The sequence below is a fragment of the Malania oleifera genome, chromosome 11 (assembly GCF_029873635.1).
Source record: "Malania oleifera isolate guangnan ecotype guangnan chromosome 11, ASM2987363v1, whole genome shotgun sequence".
Taxonomy (NCBI): Eukaryota; Viridiplantae; Streptophyta; class Magnoliopsida; order Santalales; family Ximeniaceae; genus Malania; species Malania oleifera.
This window is the reverse complement of record NC_080427.1, coordinates 6338561-6359347: the sequence shown is the minus strand read 5'-3', so window position 1 is coordinate 6359347 and position 20787 is coordinate 6338561. Positions and strand designations below refer to the sequence as shown.

General features: G+C 35.6%; 1 protein-coding gene across 1 annotated transcript; it reads left to right on the top strand.

Moving 5' to 3' along the window:
• The first annotated feature begins 17530 nt into the window (after window positions 1-17530).
• Window positions 17531-18342, top strand: LOC131168129 (uncharacterized). Its single transcript, XM_058127364.1, has 2 exons — window positions 17531-17711; window positions 17993-18342. The coding sequence occupies exons 1-2, from the start codon at window positions 17598-17600 to the stop codon at window positions 18230-18232; spliced, it is 354 nt and encodes a 117-aa protein (XP_057983347.1). The 5' UTR covers window positions 17531-17597; the 3' UTR covers window positions 18233-18342.
• Window positions 18343-20787: the final 2445 nt, after the last annotated feature.

The window sequence follows — 20787 nt, the reverse complement described above, 5'->3', positions numbered from 1 at the left end:
GCACTCATGTATGTTCACATTAATTGGTAAATTATTTTACATACACACCTTAAAATTTAAATGAGATATGATGTGGTATCTGTATGCTAATATTTAATTTGTTATGAATGCCTTATTGGTTTTAAATATTGGCATACCTAATTAATTGGGGGAATTGAGAATGCTTAGAAAAACCCTAGGTTGTGCTATACTGAATGTGATTTAAAATTAACCTAGGAAGAAATTTTTAAATACCCAATTCAACCCCCTCCCCCATCTTGGGAATACACCAATTACATCAATTGGTATCAAAGCCTCGTTGCAAAAAGATTAACCACTTATGCTAAAGATCGCAATGACTCATACCGGTGTATCATCATTCGGTGAGGGACAATCAACTTCTAGGCCTCCAGTGTTTTGTGGTGTTGATTACATTGCCCGGAAATTAAGGATGTGTGTTTTCATAAAATCTATAAACTGGAGGGTCTGACAAGTGATTGTTAAAGGAAATTGTATGCAAATGAATGAAAATGATATTAGGTTAATGCTTGCAAACTCAAATGCCTTGGATATGCTATATCATGTAGAGACCCAGAAAATTTAAATAATGAGAAAAATAAAGAAAAGAGGACTTTTGGTTTGGTGTAGACCAAACCGTTAACGGTTTCATAGAGCTCAGAAAAACCATCGAAGGTTATGTGTACTGTAGCCGGGTAAATGGGTAAAACAGTTAAAATGGTTTGGTTAAAGACTAAACCATTAACGGTTTTGAAGTCCACAAGAAATCTGTCGACGGTTTTGTCTAGCAGTGTATAGTTAAATAAATCCTGCAACCTCATCTGTTTAAACAAAAACATAAAACTCTCTCTCTCTCTCTCTCTCTCTCTCTCTCTCTAAAGAAAGCAACGAACACCCTCTCCCTTCTCTTATCATTTTTGCTCCGGTTTTAGCCCAATTTGACGATTAGACGCCACAGGGTCCTGGGAGTGACCCTAAGCAAGTTAATCGGAGCGGATTTTCTATAGTAACTGGGAAAAAAATTATTAATTATTATTATTAATTAATTAATTAATTAAATATTATTAAATTAATTAATTAAATAAAAAAATAAAAGGAATAATATGAAAGAAAAAAAATTGGAATAAAGATATATATATATATATATATATGTAAGATTAATATAATATAAGTTATATATATATATATATATATGTTAGTAAAGCTTCTTTTAGAAGTCATTTGAATCCAATTGAAATTGGATTCTCAAACCTCCCAGAAAGCTCTCTGCATTCGTCATTTCTCTCTCTCTCTCTTTCTCTTTCTCTCTCTCTCTCTCTCTCTCTCTCTCTCTCTCTCTCTCTTATGCTCTCATCTCACTCCTCTGTTCCTTTTTCCCTCTCTCTCTCTCTCTCTCTCTCTCTTCTGCTCTCATCTCACTCCTCTGTTCCTCTTTCCCTCTCTCCTTAATTTCTTTTCCAATGTTCGATCGATCAGAGAATGGAAGATACCATCGGGTTCCTATCTCCGCCACTAACATTTCTACCAGAGTGGATTTGTCATGGGAGCGGCGTAGGCACCACTCCTGGGGAAAGATAAACCTCACTTTTTACTCAATTTCTCCTTAGATCTTCAACTAACGATCGAGCACCACCACGGGGTCCTAGTCTCGATCGTCGTCATTTTGGCTGGGGTAAATTTTCAATTTGGGGGTTCTAGGCACCATTCTAAAGCGAGAGTGGGATTTAAGGAAATAAGAATATTGGTTATTTTGGGAGTTTAATTATTTATTTGGAATTTATGGGTGTAGGAAATTTTAAAATAGTATTTTATTTAGGGTTTATTTTATTAAATTAGGGTTATTGAATTTAGGGCTTGGGTGAGCGCCGCAGGTATAATTTTGAGATCCCTGCAGGCGTAGTTCAAGAAACCAGGTAAGAGAAATATGCTATGCTAGGAATTTCAGAAATTTCATCAGTAGTATATATGTGTTTTGAGGCGAATTCTACAGGGTATAAATTATTTTTATTATAAGAAAATACAGATTTTATTACAGGGGTTTTTGTTTATTTAATTGTGTGGCATGAGTTAATATTAGATCAGTTTAGGATTTATAAAATTTTTCAGAATATCATGATTTGCAGTGTTTTTGCATAGAAACATGTTTTACTAGATTTTACAGAAATTATGAATTATAGTGTATATATAGACAGATATATTTTATAGACAGATATTATACAAACAGATATATTTTGCTCATAGACATTATACGGATAGATATTATACAGACATATATTTTACAGTATTTACAGAATGCCATGATTTCCAAAATCATAACACTCAGACATTACAGATTGTTCGGTTAGATATTACTGTTATTTCAGTCAGATATTACAATTATTTTTGTAAAATAATACAGTATTTCAGATCAGATTTATAGTGTTATGGTTATTTTAGAATCATGATGAAACAACAAGATAATTATATATATTAGTATTATACAGTATCAGATCCCTGATGAATTATTTCAGGCATATTCAGTTAGTAGAGCACGACACCGTTGCTATTTTCAAATAAGAGTGCAACCACATATCTTAGATAGTGTGTGGATTCCATTAACCGTACCTATGGAGAGATTGTAGTCTCCCCAGTATTTTGGGTTGAGGATGTCGGTTTCATGAGGTAGATAACAGTACCGTGCCTTTGGAGAGATTGCAATAAAGGTCGGACTGAGGATTGGTAGAGTATTCAGGTGACTTATCCTGATAGGCCAACCAGAGTTAAGTCTAGCCTATGGGCTGCACAACCCTGTCATAAGGGGTTAAATCATGACATACAAATTTCCAAGGATATTTCTCAGTTATTTATATATACATACAGATTTACAGAAGAATAGCAGATATATTATATTCTTATCAGTATGGATAAATAGAAAAATTAGATAATATAATTGTATTTTAAGCCATGTAGGTGTGAGTTGCACAATATTTACATGATATCTTAGTTCAGTTATTTATCAGTAAATTATTTATGTAGACTCAGTTGCCACACACTAGTAATAGCATATTTCTTCTTACTGAGCATTGTCTCATCCTAGTAAATTAACATTTTTTAGGTGATCCAGCTAATGAGCGGATCAGGCTTGTAGGTATAGAGGTCGTCTACACTACCCTGTCTAAAGGGTAAGTATTATCAAGGGATTGTATTTTTGAGTAGTATTCAGGAGTGTTGGGTAGAAGGTGCTGGGATGATGTATAATTATGTATGTATGCTTTGGGTTAATACTGGATTCTGGTATTGTAATTATGGATGTATGACTTTATGCTTTCCGCTGTATAGGTGATTTCAGAGGTATTAGAGTAAAATGATTATCATTATATTTTACATATTATTTAGAAAAAAATAGTATGGAATTTCAGATCGTTACATTTTCGATTTAGGCATTCTAGGCACCACTCTAAAGCTGAGGTAAGGGCGATGAATTATTTTTTTTTTTACAGTTTAACTGGTTATTGGGAGTATATAAGCCTTGGAAAATGTGAATGTGATCATTATTGTGGGATTAAGTTGATTGAATTGGGGAAAAATGATTTCAGGATTTTTGAACTCCGAACGCTGTGGGTGTGGGTTTAGGATCTTCGTAGGAACTCTCTCAGTAAGCAGGTAAGGGGAATAAATTATAATAGATATTTTGGGAAATTGATTGGTTGATTAAAGTAGGTGAAAATGAGCATATGATATGTAGTTTTGAAAACTATGATATTGATATTTTTCCTGTAATTATTATATTATGATTATCAGTTAAAAAAAATTGTGTGGCATAGGGAATATGAAATAACTGCTTTATACTAGGAATGTGATGAAATGAGATATATACATATATATATATATATATATATATATATATATGATGTTATTAGATATAGGAATACATTTTTGTATGGATATGATAATATGAGATAAATTGACATGTTTTATACAGATATGAAGATATGAGAAACACATATAGGTTTTACTGAGAAATGATAATATATGTGATATACAAATATGCTTTTCAGAGAAATGATGAAATATGATATACATATATGTTTTTATAGAGATATGATAAAATGTGAGATACAAATATGTTTTACTAAAATGATGATATACGTGATATGCACAGAGATGTTTTATACATAAATGTTGAATTGGGATACATACAGATATGAGACAAAATGAATACAGATATGATGAAAATTATACAGAAATGATGAGAACTATACAGATGTGATGAGATATACAAACATGATGAAATATGAATACAAAAATGTGGAGATGAAAACCCTGGTGGACCAGAGTTATTTAAACAGCATGACACCATTGCCATTATTTGTGATTAGTGCAACAACACATCTGATACAGAGTGTGTGTCGAGATAGTCGATTGGGCCTGAGAAGGGTTGTGTTACCTTATGGGGTCTGGACCAGGATTAGGTAGGCTAATCATACTACAGACGTGTTCCCTATTTTGATCTAACCGGGTAGGCCAACCGCGGTTAGGTCCAGCCTTCGGGCCGCACAACCCGGTCATGTGGGGTGAATACATGACAATGTGAATATCCACAGGTTGGTTTCTCACTACAGACGCGATAATATGTAGTCATGAGTTACAGACGCGGCGTGTATTATATACTGGGGGATGCTCGTGAGCTAGAACTTGTTTATGAAAATTGAAAATGAAAGATAATTGTATATCTCAGATATAATGAACAACCATAAGTTACAGACGTATAGTGCTATATGCTGGTGGATACTCATGCGTTAGAATATGAATAGGGGAATGAAATGAGAATGAACAGCTGTGAGTTACAGACATGCTATGCTATATGCTGGAGGATACTCACCGAGCTAGAATATGAACATGAGAAATGATATGAAAACCTGTTGATCCTATGGGTCGTACTCTGTTTTGATTATGACAAATACTCTGGTATTTAATGGATTGATGAGTTTGTGTGCAGGACTAATCGAACGTATCATATGGTGCACGCACATGGCACATGAAGTGAAGACCCTGAAGATCATATTTATTGTATTTCATTATTATTCGGGTCTGTAATATTTAAATAGGAATATGGTCTGTAATAATTAATGCCTTGCCTGCATGGTAGGATCGATAAGCTCATGACCATAGACGGACCTTAGGGTCGGTCGACCGACACCGGATTTTTTTGGTGTCTTGAAAAAGGCATAGAAATGACCCTAATACACTCACTCATGTATACATATGATTGATTATATGATTCAAGTGACTGCACAGGGAAAAAAGACCGAAATGCACACATTGTGCACTTTCGGTCGACCGACCAAGGTAGTTCATTTCGCCTCAGTCGACCGAATCCAGCCTGGGTCAACAATTTGACTTCAACCTGGTTGATCGAACCAGATAGTTCATTTATAGCTCGGTCGATCGAACCCAGGTCCAAGTCAACGGTTGACCATGTCCTGGTCGCCGAACCAGTGTAGTTCAAAAAGCCCCGGTGGACCGAAACCCCCTGGGTCAACAAATTGACCATCTGGTGGACCGAACCAAATTTGTATTGCAACTACCTGGTGGACCGAGGGTCCTTGGGAGAAATCCCAATTGTCTGGTTGACCGAACCAGTTAGTTCAAAATGTCTTGGTCGACCGAACCTCGGTAAAGTGGAAATCGCCCACTTTCTGTCGACCGAGCCCTCAGTTCAAAAATGTCTTGGTCAACCGAACCATATGAACTCTGGTTGATCGAAATGGTTCTGGTGGACCGGACTTCTCGGGTTGCCCTTAATTTTTACCGTGGTTAACTTTTTTAAATGGGGTTAAAATAGTAAAATAATGTTAAAACTTTTCTAATAATTCTATGTGTCCTTAACGATTATATTTGAGGGGTTGCCTATATATACCCCCTCATTTGGAATAATTAGAAGAAGATTAAAAAAACAATTAGCAAAAATCCTATGATTTTCAAAAGCTCTATTTCTCACATTCAAGCCTTATTTCTTCATTCTTACTCATCCTCATTGCAAATCTTGTTAAGTAAGAGTGCTATTGTGAGTATCTAGTTAAGCTTACACTCTCGTTTGTTCTAGTTGATTGATATATATTTTTATCTGAGAATAAGCTTGAAGTTTTTCTAGGAGACTTCATTAATAAGTCTTCCATAGGAAAACTTCGTAGAGCTTGTGAGTTTTGCATCATCATTGCAATACTCAAGAGTTCATATTGCTTTTTGTTTGTGAAATAAATTTTTGAAAATCGATTTCAAATATCTCGTGTGATTTACTTTGAGAAACATTTTATTGAGATATTTGTGCATACGCAAAAAGATCTTTGTTGAAATATCCTAGATTAGCCATATAAAGAGAAACTACACATAAATAATCCACTATATAGCTTAAGTGTGTAACTCCTAGGTTATATGCAAGTATGTAAAGGGTATCAATCAATGTTAATCATGGCCTAATAATCCATATTCAATTTTTTTTTTCAATGTAATTTATCATCCCCCCCCCCCAACTAAAGTGGAACATTGTCCTCAATGTGGAAGCATAGGGGAAATAGAAAAGATGTGCACGAGGGAAGTAGAGCGTACTTAGGTGGAGAAGTAAGTAGAAAGGAAAATTGAACTAAGGAAAAATGTACCTGAAAATTAACTAAAAATAAACCAAGGTAAAATAAAATGAAAATAAAGGAAAGAAAAACATCATAGTCTGTCTGGCGAAGGCACTAGAGGATTTTCATCTGATTGGTGCAAGTCTATAAATTGAACTAGCGGGTCTCCAAATTTGAGCCGCCATAATGAATCAGTCTGTATACCTGCACGAAGTTAGCCGCAAATGAATTAATACTCTTCAAAATACCAGACAATACATGTGCAGATTAACTTTCTTGTTTTAACAAGAAAGGATCTTTATTCAACATATTTTTTAGGAAATTTACCTCTTTATGAACTAGTTTTTGAGGAAAAGTTGGTGGAATAGTTACCTTTAGTTCTTCAGAAGCATTAGCATTAAAAGTTTTACCTGGTTCCTTGAAAGTTAAACATTCACCATTCTACTCACCTTCTTTATCGGGTGTACCTATCATCTTACCACTGCGGGGATTTGCTTCAGCATTAGATTCCTTGACATTTATTCCAATCGGCGGTGACGGTTCCATGGCTGCCAAGCTCTGAGGATAAGGTACCACAAGTTGGTATTCCTTATTAGTATTAACCTCCTTATTAACTAACTGCTTCACTTCTAGGCCCGCTTCCTCTGGTTTTTCTTTGACTTCATCTGTCTCAGCCGTAACTTCAAGTTTCGGGACATCTAGTTGTCTGTCGATGAGCATCTCAGGTTGGGAAACTTCTTTCTCACTTCTTGAAGTAATGACGACCTCAGCTGAAGAGAAACATTATGTATCTGTTGTTGTTGTTGCTGGTATTCTTGAGGACTAGGCTAAGATTCCACCAAAAATTCCCCTTTTTCTAAGATTTCCAACTACGTGCTCACGCATTAGCGGTGTCCCGAAAATTCATTTATGGTCTGAGTATACTGACTAATTTGAATTTGCATGAACTGCTAGAAGGCATCCTCAAGCGACATCCCCGGTAGAACAAGTGCTGCATTAGATTGAAATCCTAACGACGCACAGCTCTGAGGGATCTGTTGTGACTAATATTGAGGCGGAAAAGTGTCTGGGTAATATGTTGACTCATATTTATCTCCAGCACTGATTGCGCTAATAGGTTGTACTGTCATGGGTGCTTGATTGTATCGTGTATTCCATTGTTGAACACTTTCAGCTAGGTAATCAAAGAATGATAGTGCCTGATCCAGTTCCTTACTGAAGAGTTCTCCATTGCACATGGTTTGGACAAAGTGCTTGCAATCAGGAGTAAGAGCTGTATAGAAACAATTAACTAACCTCCATAATTCAAACTTGTGATGTGGAAAAGCACTTAGCAGATCCTTGATTGCAAGTCCGAAAAGTTTCGTTACCCTTCTGCATAAACTGAATGATCTAATCTTGAAAAAATTGAGTTCTCTGTAAGGGACAAAACCTATGCAGAAATTCATGCTCTATAGCGGACGAATTAGAGATAGAGTGAGGTCTCAAAGAATTAAACCACATCACGAGAGAAAAAAATATTGCAAGTCAACTTAAACTCTGTCAGGTACCGATAAGGACACTCAGATTCCATCCCATAGAACCGAGGTATCAATGTCGTCCTCCCGCACTGCATCATGAAGTCAAGTTCGTCATTAGTTAAAACAGTGTAAGATGGTGCAATGGTGTATGTAAGCTGTAAAAAATCCATAAGTGTTCGTGGTGCAGGTGCAGCCATATTTATTTATTTATTTATATTTTTTTTTCAAAACTCAATTTTTTTTCTTTTTTTTTTCATGAGAATAATTAAAATGGCGGGAAAAATACTAATTTGAGACTAAGACCGATATTCCCTGGCAACGGTACCAAAAACTTAACTTACTCTAAAAATGAGCAGCTCGGAAGTTATCCCAAGTATAGGAGTTCAGTTGTGTAATAATTAGCCCAAGGTCTAGATCGTCTCCTCAGGGAATGCAGTTTAGTTCCAAAATTTGTATAATTCCAAAAGAAATTAGGAAAAGACAAATTACTGAACACAGTTCAGATTTAGTTCCTGGGACTTTTGAGATTTTTGCAATGAAACTTAAAACAATGTAAATCCTAACTGAAAATTTATCATGCATAAAAATAAATAAATAAATGTCAAAGTCAATGCTAGAATAATGAAAGAAATAAATCTTGCAATCATTCTATTAAATAAAAATAGTAACTTTAAAAATAAACCCAAACAAAAATAAACTCTAACTAAATAAAAACACTAACTTTAATAGTAAAAATACCCAAAGAAAATATTTAAATTCTAACAAAGACTCCAAATAAGAAAAACAAACTGAAGAATGACCCAAACAAATATTAAAGATTCAATACAAAACTTAAAAAAAAAAAAAAAAACAAATCTAAACTCAATAATTTAAATTAAAATAAAATTTCAACCACAACTTTTTATTAAACAAATAAACTAAAGAAAGGGAATAGAAGAGAGAAAAAGATTCAATTTAAAAACTAATTAACAATATTTAAATAACAAGAAAATTAAACTGATTTTTTTATAATAAAAATAGATCAACAATTGTTCAAGATTCAAATAAAAAAAACAATAAAGAGAGAGAGAGAGAGAGAGAGAGAGAGAGAGAGAGAGGAGTGAGTGATTGGCCGTGGAGAGATGCCTTGGTGTGCACAACTTCCCAGCCTCCTTCCTGCTAGAATAAAAACAAAAAAGAAGAAAGAAAACCACAAAACCTAACCCCCCCCTCCTCCTTTGACTTTTCAAAATCTTTCCATATATGTATGAAACACATTGGAGCCCCTTTTTCCCTCTCCCAGTGCCTAGTGCATGTCCACATGGCTGGTTCACATAAAAAATTTATGGGTTTTTTTTCTTTTTTCATCTCAATTTGGCTCCAGCTGTCCTTCACTTTCAAACCTAATTTTGACCTAGTAAACATCTGTATCTCTCAAAGATTGAAACATAAAAGTTTTATATATCTTTCTTAGCTTATCCCAGGATTTTGAATTGTCTCGATCGGAGTTCGAACGAGAAAGTTATGCCCAGATTACAAAATAATGTCGAAATACTCCACAAAACAGCATATGGTAACTTCACGTCCTATTTCATCCTTGATATAGCTAGTATTTCTCAAAACACAAAACATGAAAATTGTAGAGTGTTTTCCTATATTTCTACAGCATCCTGAATTATCTAAATCGGAGGTCGTATGGGAGAGTTACGCACAGATTACGAAGTACTGTCAGTTTTTAGCTTCCAATAGTCGCCTTGCAATAAAAAAATACCAAAAATTCATAAATTACTCAATAAAATCCAAATATTATAAATAGGACACAATGTTAAAATATTGAGAGTAGTCAATAATTTAATTAAAAATATAATTCATAATGCATGAATTAAAGCACCTAATTACGCAATTTAAGCGCGTAATCACTACTATTTTTCATCCTCCACTCCCTCACTTCAGGGAGAGACACCAGGTGAAGAGATGAAGAGGTTAAGTTTTGATTGGCTTGAAGGCCAGAATAATCAGAATGATGAAGACCAGAATAATCAGAATGACGATTTTATGGCAACACCAAACATAATCACAGAGTCTACTCCAAATGAAGAATCACCAAATGAGGAATTCTGCTTGCTTACAGTATCCACAAACTTATCTCTTGAGAATATTCCTGAGGTAAGCCATACTATTACACCATCCTTTACAGATAATATAGAATCCTCTGCTGTATATATCTTACCTTTCAAGCACAATCGTGGTAAACCACCAAATAGGTACTCGCCAAATAGAGAGGAAAGGAGATCAAGGTACCCAGTTACCAACTATGTGCCCATGGAAAAGCTACCTGAACCTCTTAAGATTTTTTCCAAAGACCTATCCACATGCCAGATTCCCACTACTCCTGAGGAAGCACTAGCTGACCCCAAATGGACATAGGCTATAGAAGAAGAAATAAGAGCATTGTTAAAGAATTAAACGTGGAGGTTGGCTCCACCACCTAAGGGGAAGAGAAATGTTGGATGCAGGAGGGTGTTCTTTGTAAAACACAAGACAGATGGATCTATAGAGAGATACAAGGCGAGATTAGTCGCAAAGGGATACACTCAAACGTATAGAGTAGATTATCAAGAAACTTTTTCACCTGTAGCAAAATTGAATATGGTTAGGGTTCTGGTATCTTTTGCTGCTAACTTGGACTGACCTTTTATTGTGATATAGATCGAATAATGAATATGCACAATGGAATAAACAACAAGTAAATAACTCACAACCAGAACAAGAACAACACAAAGATTTACGTGGTTTGGCAAAGCCTACATCCACGGAAGCAATGACACAAAAATTTCACTATGGAAATCACAATGTACATAATAAACTTCTAAAAATGATCACACCCACTTCAATATATGCCCGGAATAACATATATTGAATTTCCTCGAAGGTTTCCCCCCATTTACCCAACCACCCAACGTTCAAAAATTCAAAATTCAAAAAATTGCTCACAGCCCAGGCGCCTTTTGTCGACGAGTACAAAACTTCGTCAACAATCCATAGAAGAAACTTTGTCGATGAGAAAAGGATTTCTTCGATGAATCTAGAACTCTGAAATTTCTTGCTCTCTGTTTTTTCTCGTCGATGATCACAGAGCCTTCGTTGATGAGTCCTTGTTGTCGTCTCGTCAACGAACATAGGGCATTCATCGACGAGCTTTGCTGTGCTGCCCCTTCATGTTTTTTCCTCTTCCTTCTTTGCTTACAAGAACAAAGTATAAGAGCCACAAACAACAATCTCCACCTTGGCGATTATACGCCTCTTAGAAGAATCTCGAAAAACATGAACTGCTCCATCTTGAACTTGAAAACGCTTGGTTGGGTATGTCTCCCTTCTATCACTTGGAGACATGGAGTCAGTCCAAGAAATGCTTGACCTTCTCCAAAGTAATTGATTTAGTCAGAATATCGGTTGCAATTTTAGAAGTGTGAATTGTCTCTAACACAAGTTCACCCAAAGCAATCAATTCCTGAACCCTGTGGAACCTCACATCAATGTGCTTGGTTCTAGTATGGTATACTTGATTCTTTGCCAGGTAAATGACACTCTAACTATCACAATACAGAACCACTCCATGTTCTTATAATGCTTGCTCTCTAAATAAACTGGTAAGCCATAAGGTTTCTTTTGCAGCTTCGGAATCTGCCATATATTTCGCCTTAGTTGTGGACAATGCTACTAGAGATTGTACCATGGATATCCAACATACCAGTCCTCCTACAAGGGTAAACACATATCCCATTGTAGACCTTATGTCTTCCATATCTCTAGCATAATCAACATCACCAAACCCCATAACTGAAGGACAACCCTTTTGCTTGCCGAACATGATGCCATATCCCAATGTACCCCATAAGTATCTAAGTATCCATTTGATGACTTCCCAATGTTGCCTTCCTGGATTAGAAAGAAACTTACTTACCATGCTCATCGCATGAGCCAAATATGGTCTTGTACACACCATAACATACGTCAAACTCCCCACAACACTAGCATAGGGGACCTTTAACATGTCTCAGATTTCCTCATCCAAACTTGGGCAATCTGCAGTAGACAACTTAAAATGATTCTCTAGAGTTGTACTCACCGGTCTTGCATTAGCCATACTAAACGTCTCCAACACCTTATGCACATAACCGCCCTGAGATAGCCATAATCTCCCTGTAGTCTTGTCTCGACGAATCTCCATCCCAAGTATTTTCTTGGCTGAACCAAGATCCTTCATGTCAAATTCCTTATGCAATAGGTCCTTCAACTGATTCACCTCAGTTAAATCTCTTGTAGCTATCAACATATCATCGACATACAATAACAAGAAAATAAGTGAGCCATCATCAAGTTTGTTCACATATACGCAGCAGTCATACTCATATCATTTGTAGCCAATTTTGATCATGTAGAAATCAAACCGTTTATACAATTGTCTTGGAGACTGTTTCAGCCCATAAAGAGATTTCTTCAACGTGGAAACTAAATTTTCTTTTCCAGGTTCAATGAATCCCTCCGGCTATACCATATAGATTTGTTCCTCCAAGTCATCATGAAGAAACGCTGTCTTCACATCCATTCGTTCCAAATGAAGATCATAATGAGCTACTAACCCCAACACAACTCTGATAGAAGTATGTCGGACCACTGGAGAAAAGATATCAACGTAATCTATCCCCTTCTTTTGTGAGTATCCTTTTGCCACCAACCATGCCTTGAACTTTTCACCTTCCTTTTCTAATATTGCTTCCTTCTTCCTATACACCCAATTGCACCCAATCGGTCTTTTCCTATCTAGAAGCTCAACCAACTCCCAAGTTTGATTTTTACGTAGTGAATCCATTTCCTCCATCATTGCTCCCATCCATTTATCTTTCTCTTGGCTGTGCACTGCCTCTTGAAATATAGTTGGATCATTGCAACTAGTAAGAAAAGCATAAGACACTAACTCTTCAAACCCATACCTTGGCGGAGGCCGAATAGTGCGTTTGGATCTTTTTAACGGAATATCATCAACTTGTTGGCTTTCCAAGCTGGAGCTCCTTGCAACCACAGGACCATGATCATTTTCGTTCCCCTGAGCTTCCAACTCCGCCCCAGATTTCTAGCTCTTGTTTTTGTTCATCACATTCTTGAGTACGCCTTACCATAACCTTCTCATCAAAGACTACATCCCTACTGATCACCACCTTGTTTGCCACTAGATCCCATAGCTTGTACCACTTGACACCTATCGGATACCCTAAAAAGATGCAACAGCGATACTTCGGGTCAACCTTAAAGCTCTCCTTACTAGACACGTGGACATAGGCTGGACACCCGAATACTTTCAATTCAGAATAGTCTATTGCATTTCCCATCCATACCTCTTCCACGACTTTACCCTATAGTGACACTCTTGGTGATCTGTTTACTAGAAAATAAGTTATACTAATTGCCTCGGCCCAAAAGTTCTTCTGTAGCTCTGCATTCAATTTGAGACACCGAGCCCTATCAGCAAGAGTCTGATTCATCCGTTCAGCCATACCATTTTGTTGAGGCGTTTGACAAACTGTAAAATGTCTCTTGATGCCTTGCTCCGCGCAAAACTCCATAAACCGAGAATCAGCGTACTCGGTCCCATTATTCGACCTTAAATATTTGATTCTCCTCCCCATCTGGTTCTCCACTTCAGCCTTCCAAATCTTAAACTTGGCAAATGTACTTGATTTGTGACGCATGAAGTAAACCCAGACCTTCTATGAGTAATCATCAATGAAACTCACATAATACACATGTCCACCCTTTGATGCAACTTTAATTGGGCTCCAAACATCTGAATGTACATAGTCACGAATACCCTTTGTTATGTGAATGACTGGTCTAAACTTTGCCCTATTCTATTTTCCAAGAACACATATCGTGCAAAATTCCAGCTGACATGATTTCAAGCCCTTCAAAAGTTTCCTCTTGTGTAGTTCCTTCATGTCGTGTTTCCCTATATGCCCAAGGCGCATTAGCCACAAGACGGTCTCATCTGATTCAGCATCCACGACTGCAACTCCACCTACAACGGTAGCTCCCTGCAACGTGTAAATATTCCCATCCAGTTTTTGCCTTACAGTCAGATTACCTTTCCATACCATCAAGACTCCACCTCTGGACTTGTAATCGAAGGCATTACAATCCAAAGTGCCAAGAGATATTAAACTCTTTCTCAACTCAGGTATATGTCTTACATTGTACAATGTTCTTACAGCACCATCAAACATCTTTATCTTTGCATTACCTATGTCAACGATTTTGCAAGAAGCATCATTACCTATAAGAACTGATCTAGAATTCACTAACTTATAAGTGCTGAACCACTCCTTGTTCGGAGTCATGTGATACAAACATGCCGAGTCAAGTATCCAAGAGTCCGTTAGATTATCCGACCCTACTAAAATTGATAGAGCATCACCATCCGCTGAATCTTCTTCTTGAACAACATTCGCAGATTTTCAAACACCTTCATGTTTCTCAAAATTTCCCTTCTTCCAATCCAAACACTCTAGTTTCACATGCCCCCTTTTACCGCATTTATAACACTGGATTTCCTTCTTCTTCTTGGATTGATTTTGGGATGATTTCTGACTAGACCCATTCTTAAAATTTCCTTTGCCTCGCTTATTACTACCCTTTAACACAAGTCCTTCTCCTTCATCACATATCTTCAACCTTTGATGAAAATTTAACAAGACACTTATTACCTCTTCTGGATCAAGAGTTTCTTTTCCCCACGTAAGAGTGGTCACAAGATTTTCATAAGTATGAGTCGAGGGCAAAGAAATTAACAGCATCAAAGCTTTATCATCCTCATCAAACTTCACATTAACCCTCATTAAATCACTTATAATTTGGTTAAAAGCATTGATGTGTTGATCCAGACTTGATCCTTCAACCATCTTAAGTCAACATAAACGTTGCTTAAGAAAAAAGTTTGTTATTGAGGGATTTAGACATGTACTGAATTTCTAATTTTTTTCAGATAGCCGCTGAAGAATCCTCCTCCATCACCCGATAGAGAACTTCATCGGCCAAACACAAGCATATTGTAGACACTGTCTTTGCTTTCAAATCTACCCATGTTGCCTCATCCATTCCTTCCGGTTGAGTATCAAGCAAAACCTTAGCCATTCCTTGTTGCACAAGAATGTCTTCATTCTCCTCTGCCATAAATTGAAGTTTCTGGTTCCATTGAATTCGACAACGTTAAATCTTACAAAAGACGATCCTGATGCCATAACAACTTCGCTCCAATTCCAATTTTGTTGTGATATGGATCGAATAATGAAGGTGCACAGTGGAATAAATAACAACAAGTAAATAACACACAACCAGAATAAGAACAACACAAAGATTTATGTGGTTCAATAAAGCCTACATCAACGGAAGCAATGACACACAAATTTCACAATGGAAATTCACAATGTACACAATACACTTCTCAAAATGATCACATCCACTTCAATATATGCCCAGAATAATATATATAGAAGTTCCTCGAAGGTTTCCCCCTATTTACCCAACCACTAAACGTTCAAAAATTCAAAATTTAGAAAAACTGCTCATAGCCCAGGCGCCTTTCGTTGACGAGCATAGGGCTTTGTCGACGATCCACAGAAGACACTTCATCGACGAGAATAGGCTTTCTTCGACGAATCCAGAACTCTGAAATTTCTCGCTTTCGATATTTTCTTGTTGACAATCACAGAGCCTTCGTCGACGAGTCCTTGCTGTCCTTTCATCGATGAACACAGGGCATTCGTCGACAAGCTCTGCTGTGTTGCCCCTTCATGTTTTTACCTCTTCTTTCTTTGCTTACAAAAATAAAGTATAAGAGCCACAAACAACACCTTTAAATCAATTGGATGTAAAGAATGCATTTCTTCATGACAATCTCGAAGAGGAAGTCTACATGGATATACCACCACGATATACAACCTCCTCAAAAACTGAGGTTGTGTGCAAATTGCAACAGGCATTATATGGATTAAACCAGTCACCTCGGTCATGGTTTGAATGATTTAGTCTGGCAATGAAGAAATACGGGTTTTGTCAGAGTAACTCAGATCATACATTATTCTTGAAACATCAACAAGGCAAGGTAACAACATTTATTGTTTATGTTGATGATATGATTATTACAGGAGATCACAAGGAGGAAGTTACCAAAATACAAGAGAAATTGGCCACATAATTTGAGATGAAAAATCTAGGAGTGCTGAAATATTTTTTGGTAATAGAAGATGCTAGTTCAAAATGAGGTAAATTTCTTTCCCAACGAAAATATATCCTAGATCTTTTATGTGAAGTTGGAATGTTGGAATGTAAGTCAGCAGACACTCTGATTATTCAAAACCATAAACTTGAAGAACATCCAAACCAAGTTCCAACAGACAAAGGGCAATACCAGAGATTGGTTGGCAAGCTTATCTATCTTTCACATACTCGCTTGAATATTGCCTATGCAGTAAGTGTAGCAAGTTAATTCATGCATTGGCCTAGTAAAGACCATATGGATGTAGTAATTCGGATCTTAAGATACTTAAAATCGTCTCCAAAAAAGGGATTGTTGTTCTAAAAAAATAACCATCTCAGGTTCAGTACCTATACAGATGTAGACTGGCAGGAAACACTAGAGATAAACGATCTACCTCAGGATAGTTTACATTTCTTGGAGGAAATTTGGTTACTTGGAGAAGTAAGAAGCAAAAAGTTGTGGCACTATCAAGTGCCGAAGTAGAATTCCATGGTATGTTAAAAGTGTTATGCGAACTTTCGTGGCTAAAAAGACTTATGTCCGAAATAGGGTTCGCCCCTACCTCTGAGATGGATCTTTTCTGTGATAATAAATCCACCATTGCTATTGCACATAATCCCATACAATAAGACTGGATAAAAGACGTGGAGATTGACAGACACTTTATCAAGGATAAATTAGAAGTTAAAATAATTCGGTTTCCATTCGTAAAGTCCGAAGACCAATTGGCAGACATTCTGACGTATCAAACAAAAAATTCTACAAGTTGCACGTTGAACATGTGTTCACTTGAAGGAGAGTGTTGACGTGAGCTATAAATTAGAGATGTTATGGATCCCTTCAATTAAGGGTAAAAGAATTACAACCATATTTCTAATCTTAAATTTTGTAATTTATCAAAAATAGAGAGTAAAATATCTCCATTTATACTTGTAATTTTTCGGAGGTAAATACATTTAAAAGAAAAGAGAAGCTGTTTTAACAGTCCAGGTGGGAGTTGGGGAGATGCGTCATCATGCGACTCATTGTTTGTCGTTTATACCCGACTCTGGTTTTTCCGAAGGGCCAACATATTATATAAAGCAATCATTCAGTTCAATAATTCCAACTCACCTCATCTGCCCAAGACCCATTTCTCACTTTCAGACGCGAGAGAGAGAGAGAGAGAGAGAGAGAGAGATGCCTTGCCTTGACATTTCAACCAACGTGAGCCTGGAGGATGGAGTCAGCACAGAGTCCCTCTTCTCCGAATTAACAAAAGTTGTCTCTGCCATCGTCGGAAAACCTCCCGCTGTAATCTCCCTCCCTGTCTCTCTCTCTCTCTCTCTCTCTCTCTCTCTCTCTCTAGTTCGCTGTGTGTGTGTGTGTGTGTGTGTGTGTGTGTGTGTGTGTGTGTGCGCGTGTGCGTGTAGATTATATCTTGGCATGGGATGTTCTTGTCATCTTCCATATATGAATTATACATGCTGCAGCTCCGACGTCCATAAATCCCTGCTGGGACTTCTTTCTCACGTGTTTTATGTTTTTGCTTTCGTTTTGAATTTGGTGGGCTGTGGCCAATGAGCATTTTACAGTATGTGATGGTGCTTCTAAAGGGATCGGTGGCCATAAGATTTGGGGGAAACAAAGAGCCTGCTGCGTTTGCTGAGATAGTATCAATGGGGGGTATCAACTCAGAAGTGAAGAGAAAGCTAATTGCTGCAATTGGCACAATCCTAGAGAGCAAGTTGTCTATCCCTCCCTCGCGGTTTGTCCTCAAAGTCCACGACACAACGGCAGGAAAAAGCAAGAACAATATTAACTCAAAACTGTGATATATATGATCATGTGTGCAGTAGCTTGGATATTGGCTTTAAACTTCCGAATTAAATAATTTGTATTACTAAAAGCTTTTTCTACAAAGTTGAATTTTGATAATGGTTTGGTTGAATTTAATGAATAATTAATGAAAATTAGAACATAAAAATTACTAGGGTTTGAAAGTGTATATGCAATGCCAGTTTTTCCCTTAATAAAATACAATAAAAGAAAAGAGGGTGAACTAAACTTTTATTATGAAATGTAAAAATAAATAAATAAATCACCTAAAAGCTTGTTATGCAAAGTAATAAATTTGATTTTAATATTTCTTTTAATAGCTCATAAATGCTCATTAAATTTAAAAAGTAATAAAGCACGTGCATTTTTATAATAATTTTTTGCAAGTAAGAGAGCACAAAGTAGCCAGTGGGAATGGTTTTGATTTCTTAAATAAAAAGTCTTAACTCAATCGAGGAAATATTATCATGGGACTAGTCACTTTTTCTCAACTTTTTATTAGAGATTTTTTAAAAAATAAATTATCTAAAACTTAATAGTCTATTTGGTTTTATATTTTTTTTTTTGTCTTTTTATTCTCTTTTTTTGTTTCTATACAGTAAAAAATAGATGCTCATTACACGTTTATTTAGGTTGTTAGTTTTGATGTCAGTTTTTAATTATTTTGGCCAAAATATATTAGTATCTAAAATTAATTTTTATAGATTAAAATATTTATTTACACATAAATTTTTATTAAAATCAAAATAAAATGATCGTGCAGATTTAGAATATAATTAAAATAAAATCATCCATAACTTTTCTAAAATTTTGAAAAAAACAAGTTAAAAAGTAGTTTAAAGTTTTTTTTTTTTTTTTTCAATTACCATGTACCGTAACATTGTTCTTGTAGCACTAAATAATGAGTTTTGAAATATAATAAGTAAGTAAAATAATTATAACACTTTTTATATTTTTTTCATAATATATATTTTAAAATTATTATTTTAAATATATTTTTAAAATTATTTGATTCAAAGACAATGAGTATTTGTTCAATCAATTATTTAAATTATTTTTATTTTAAAAATATTGACCAAATAGATTGTTGATTTCAATTTTTAAATTTTGTTCTAATTTTTAATTTCCAGTTTTAGTTTTTATTTTCATAATTTTTAAGAATGATACCAAACAATTCCTAAACTTGTTAAGCAAGGTTCCAACATTTGTTTTAGTCTATTGGATATATACTTGAAAACTCATTACTATGATTTTTTTATTTTAATCACCAGAAAGGGAGTAGAGAAGTTTGAACTCTAAAGCTTTTGACCGTAAAGGTTTTAATGTCATGTCAAAGAACCAAATCACGTAGAAGTTTAAGTTTAATATGTTTAACAAAAGCTAGACCTTAATCAAAGTCCTTCCTAGAATAGACATTAATTGTGTTTAGGCCGCGTCACTTATTTGATCATGTTCACATGTGAAATGATCTCAAGCTATTAAGGTGCACCATTTCACATGTGAAATGCAAGTAACTTGCATTTTTTTTTTTTTAGACCATCATTATCCATTTTTTCATGAAATTAAAACAGGTAGAATAAATTTATTCAACATAAAAAAAATTTCTAATACTCTTTCACTTTCACTGAGACGATATCGATTTCAATTTCTAAAAATCTTTATATTGTAAAATGATCATCAAAATGAAAATTAATTTATGTCACTATATAGCTTAAAATGTGATGTAATTGGTGTAATCACAAGAGGGGAGGGGGTGAATTGGAGATTTAAAATTTCTTTTTAGGTTCAATTCAAATCACAAATAGTATTTCGCAACGTAGGGTCTTTCTAAGTAGTCTCGATTCCCCCAATTGATCAAGTATGCAAATATTCAAAACATATATGGCATTCTCAATAAATTAAATATTTGCATACATCTATCACCTTATATCCCATTCAAAATATATGCGTGTATGTAAAGCGATTAAGCAATTAATGCGAACATACATGAGTGCAGCATGTCTCATTTAAATTAAATGTGTGCATGCGAATACGTTTAACAGTAAATAACTAATCATATACATACTGAATTTAAAGTGCAGAAATTAAATGAGATAAAGAGAGAGACACACGATATTTGTTATCGAGGTTCGGCCAAACCAGCATACGTCCCCACCTTGGGCATACCCCCCCAAGTATTCTACTATCCCTGCTGATTACGCTCTTAAATTGCGTAATTAGGTATTTTAACTCATGCATTACGAATTACATTTTTAATTAAATGCCTAATTACTTTCAATATTTTAACATTGTGTTCTGTTCATAATATTTGAGTTTTATTGAGTAATATATGAATTTTAGGTATTTCTTTTTATTGCAGGGCAATTATTGGAAGTTAAAACCGACATTACTCCATAATTTACGTGTAACTTTCTCATCCGAGTTCCGATCGAGACAATTCAAAAATTTGGGAAAGCTGAGAAAGAGCTCTACAACTTTTGTGTTTTGAGCTTTGAGAGATATGGGTTTTAGTACGGTCGAAATCGTGCTTGTGCGCTGAGAAATAAAAAAA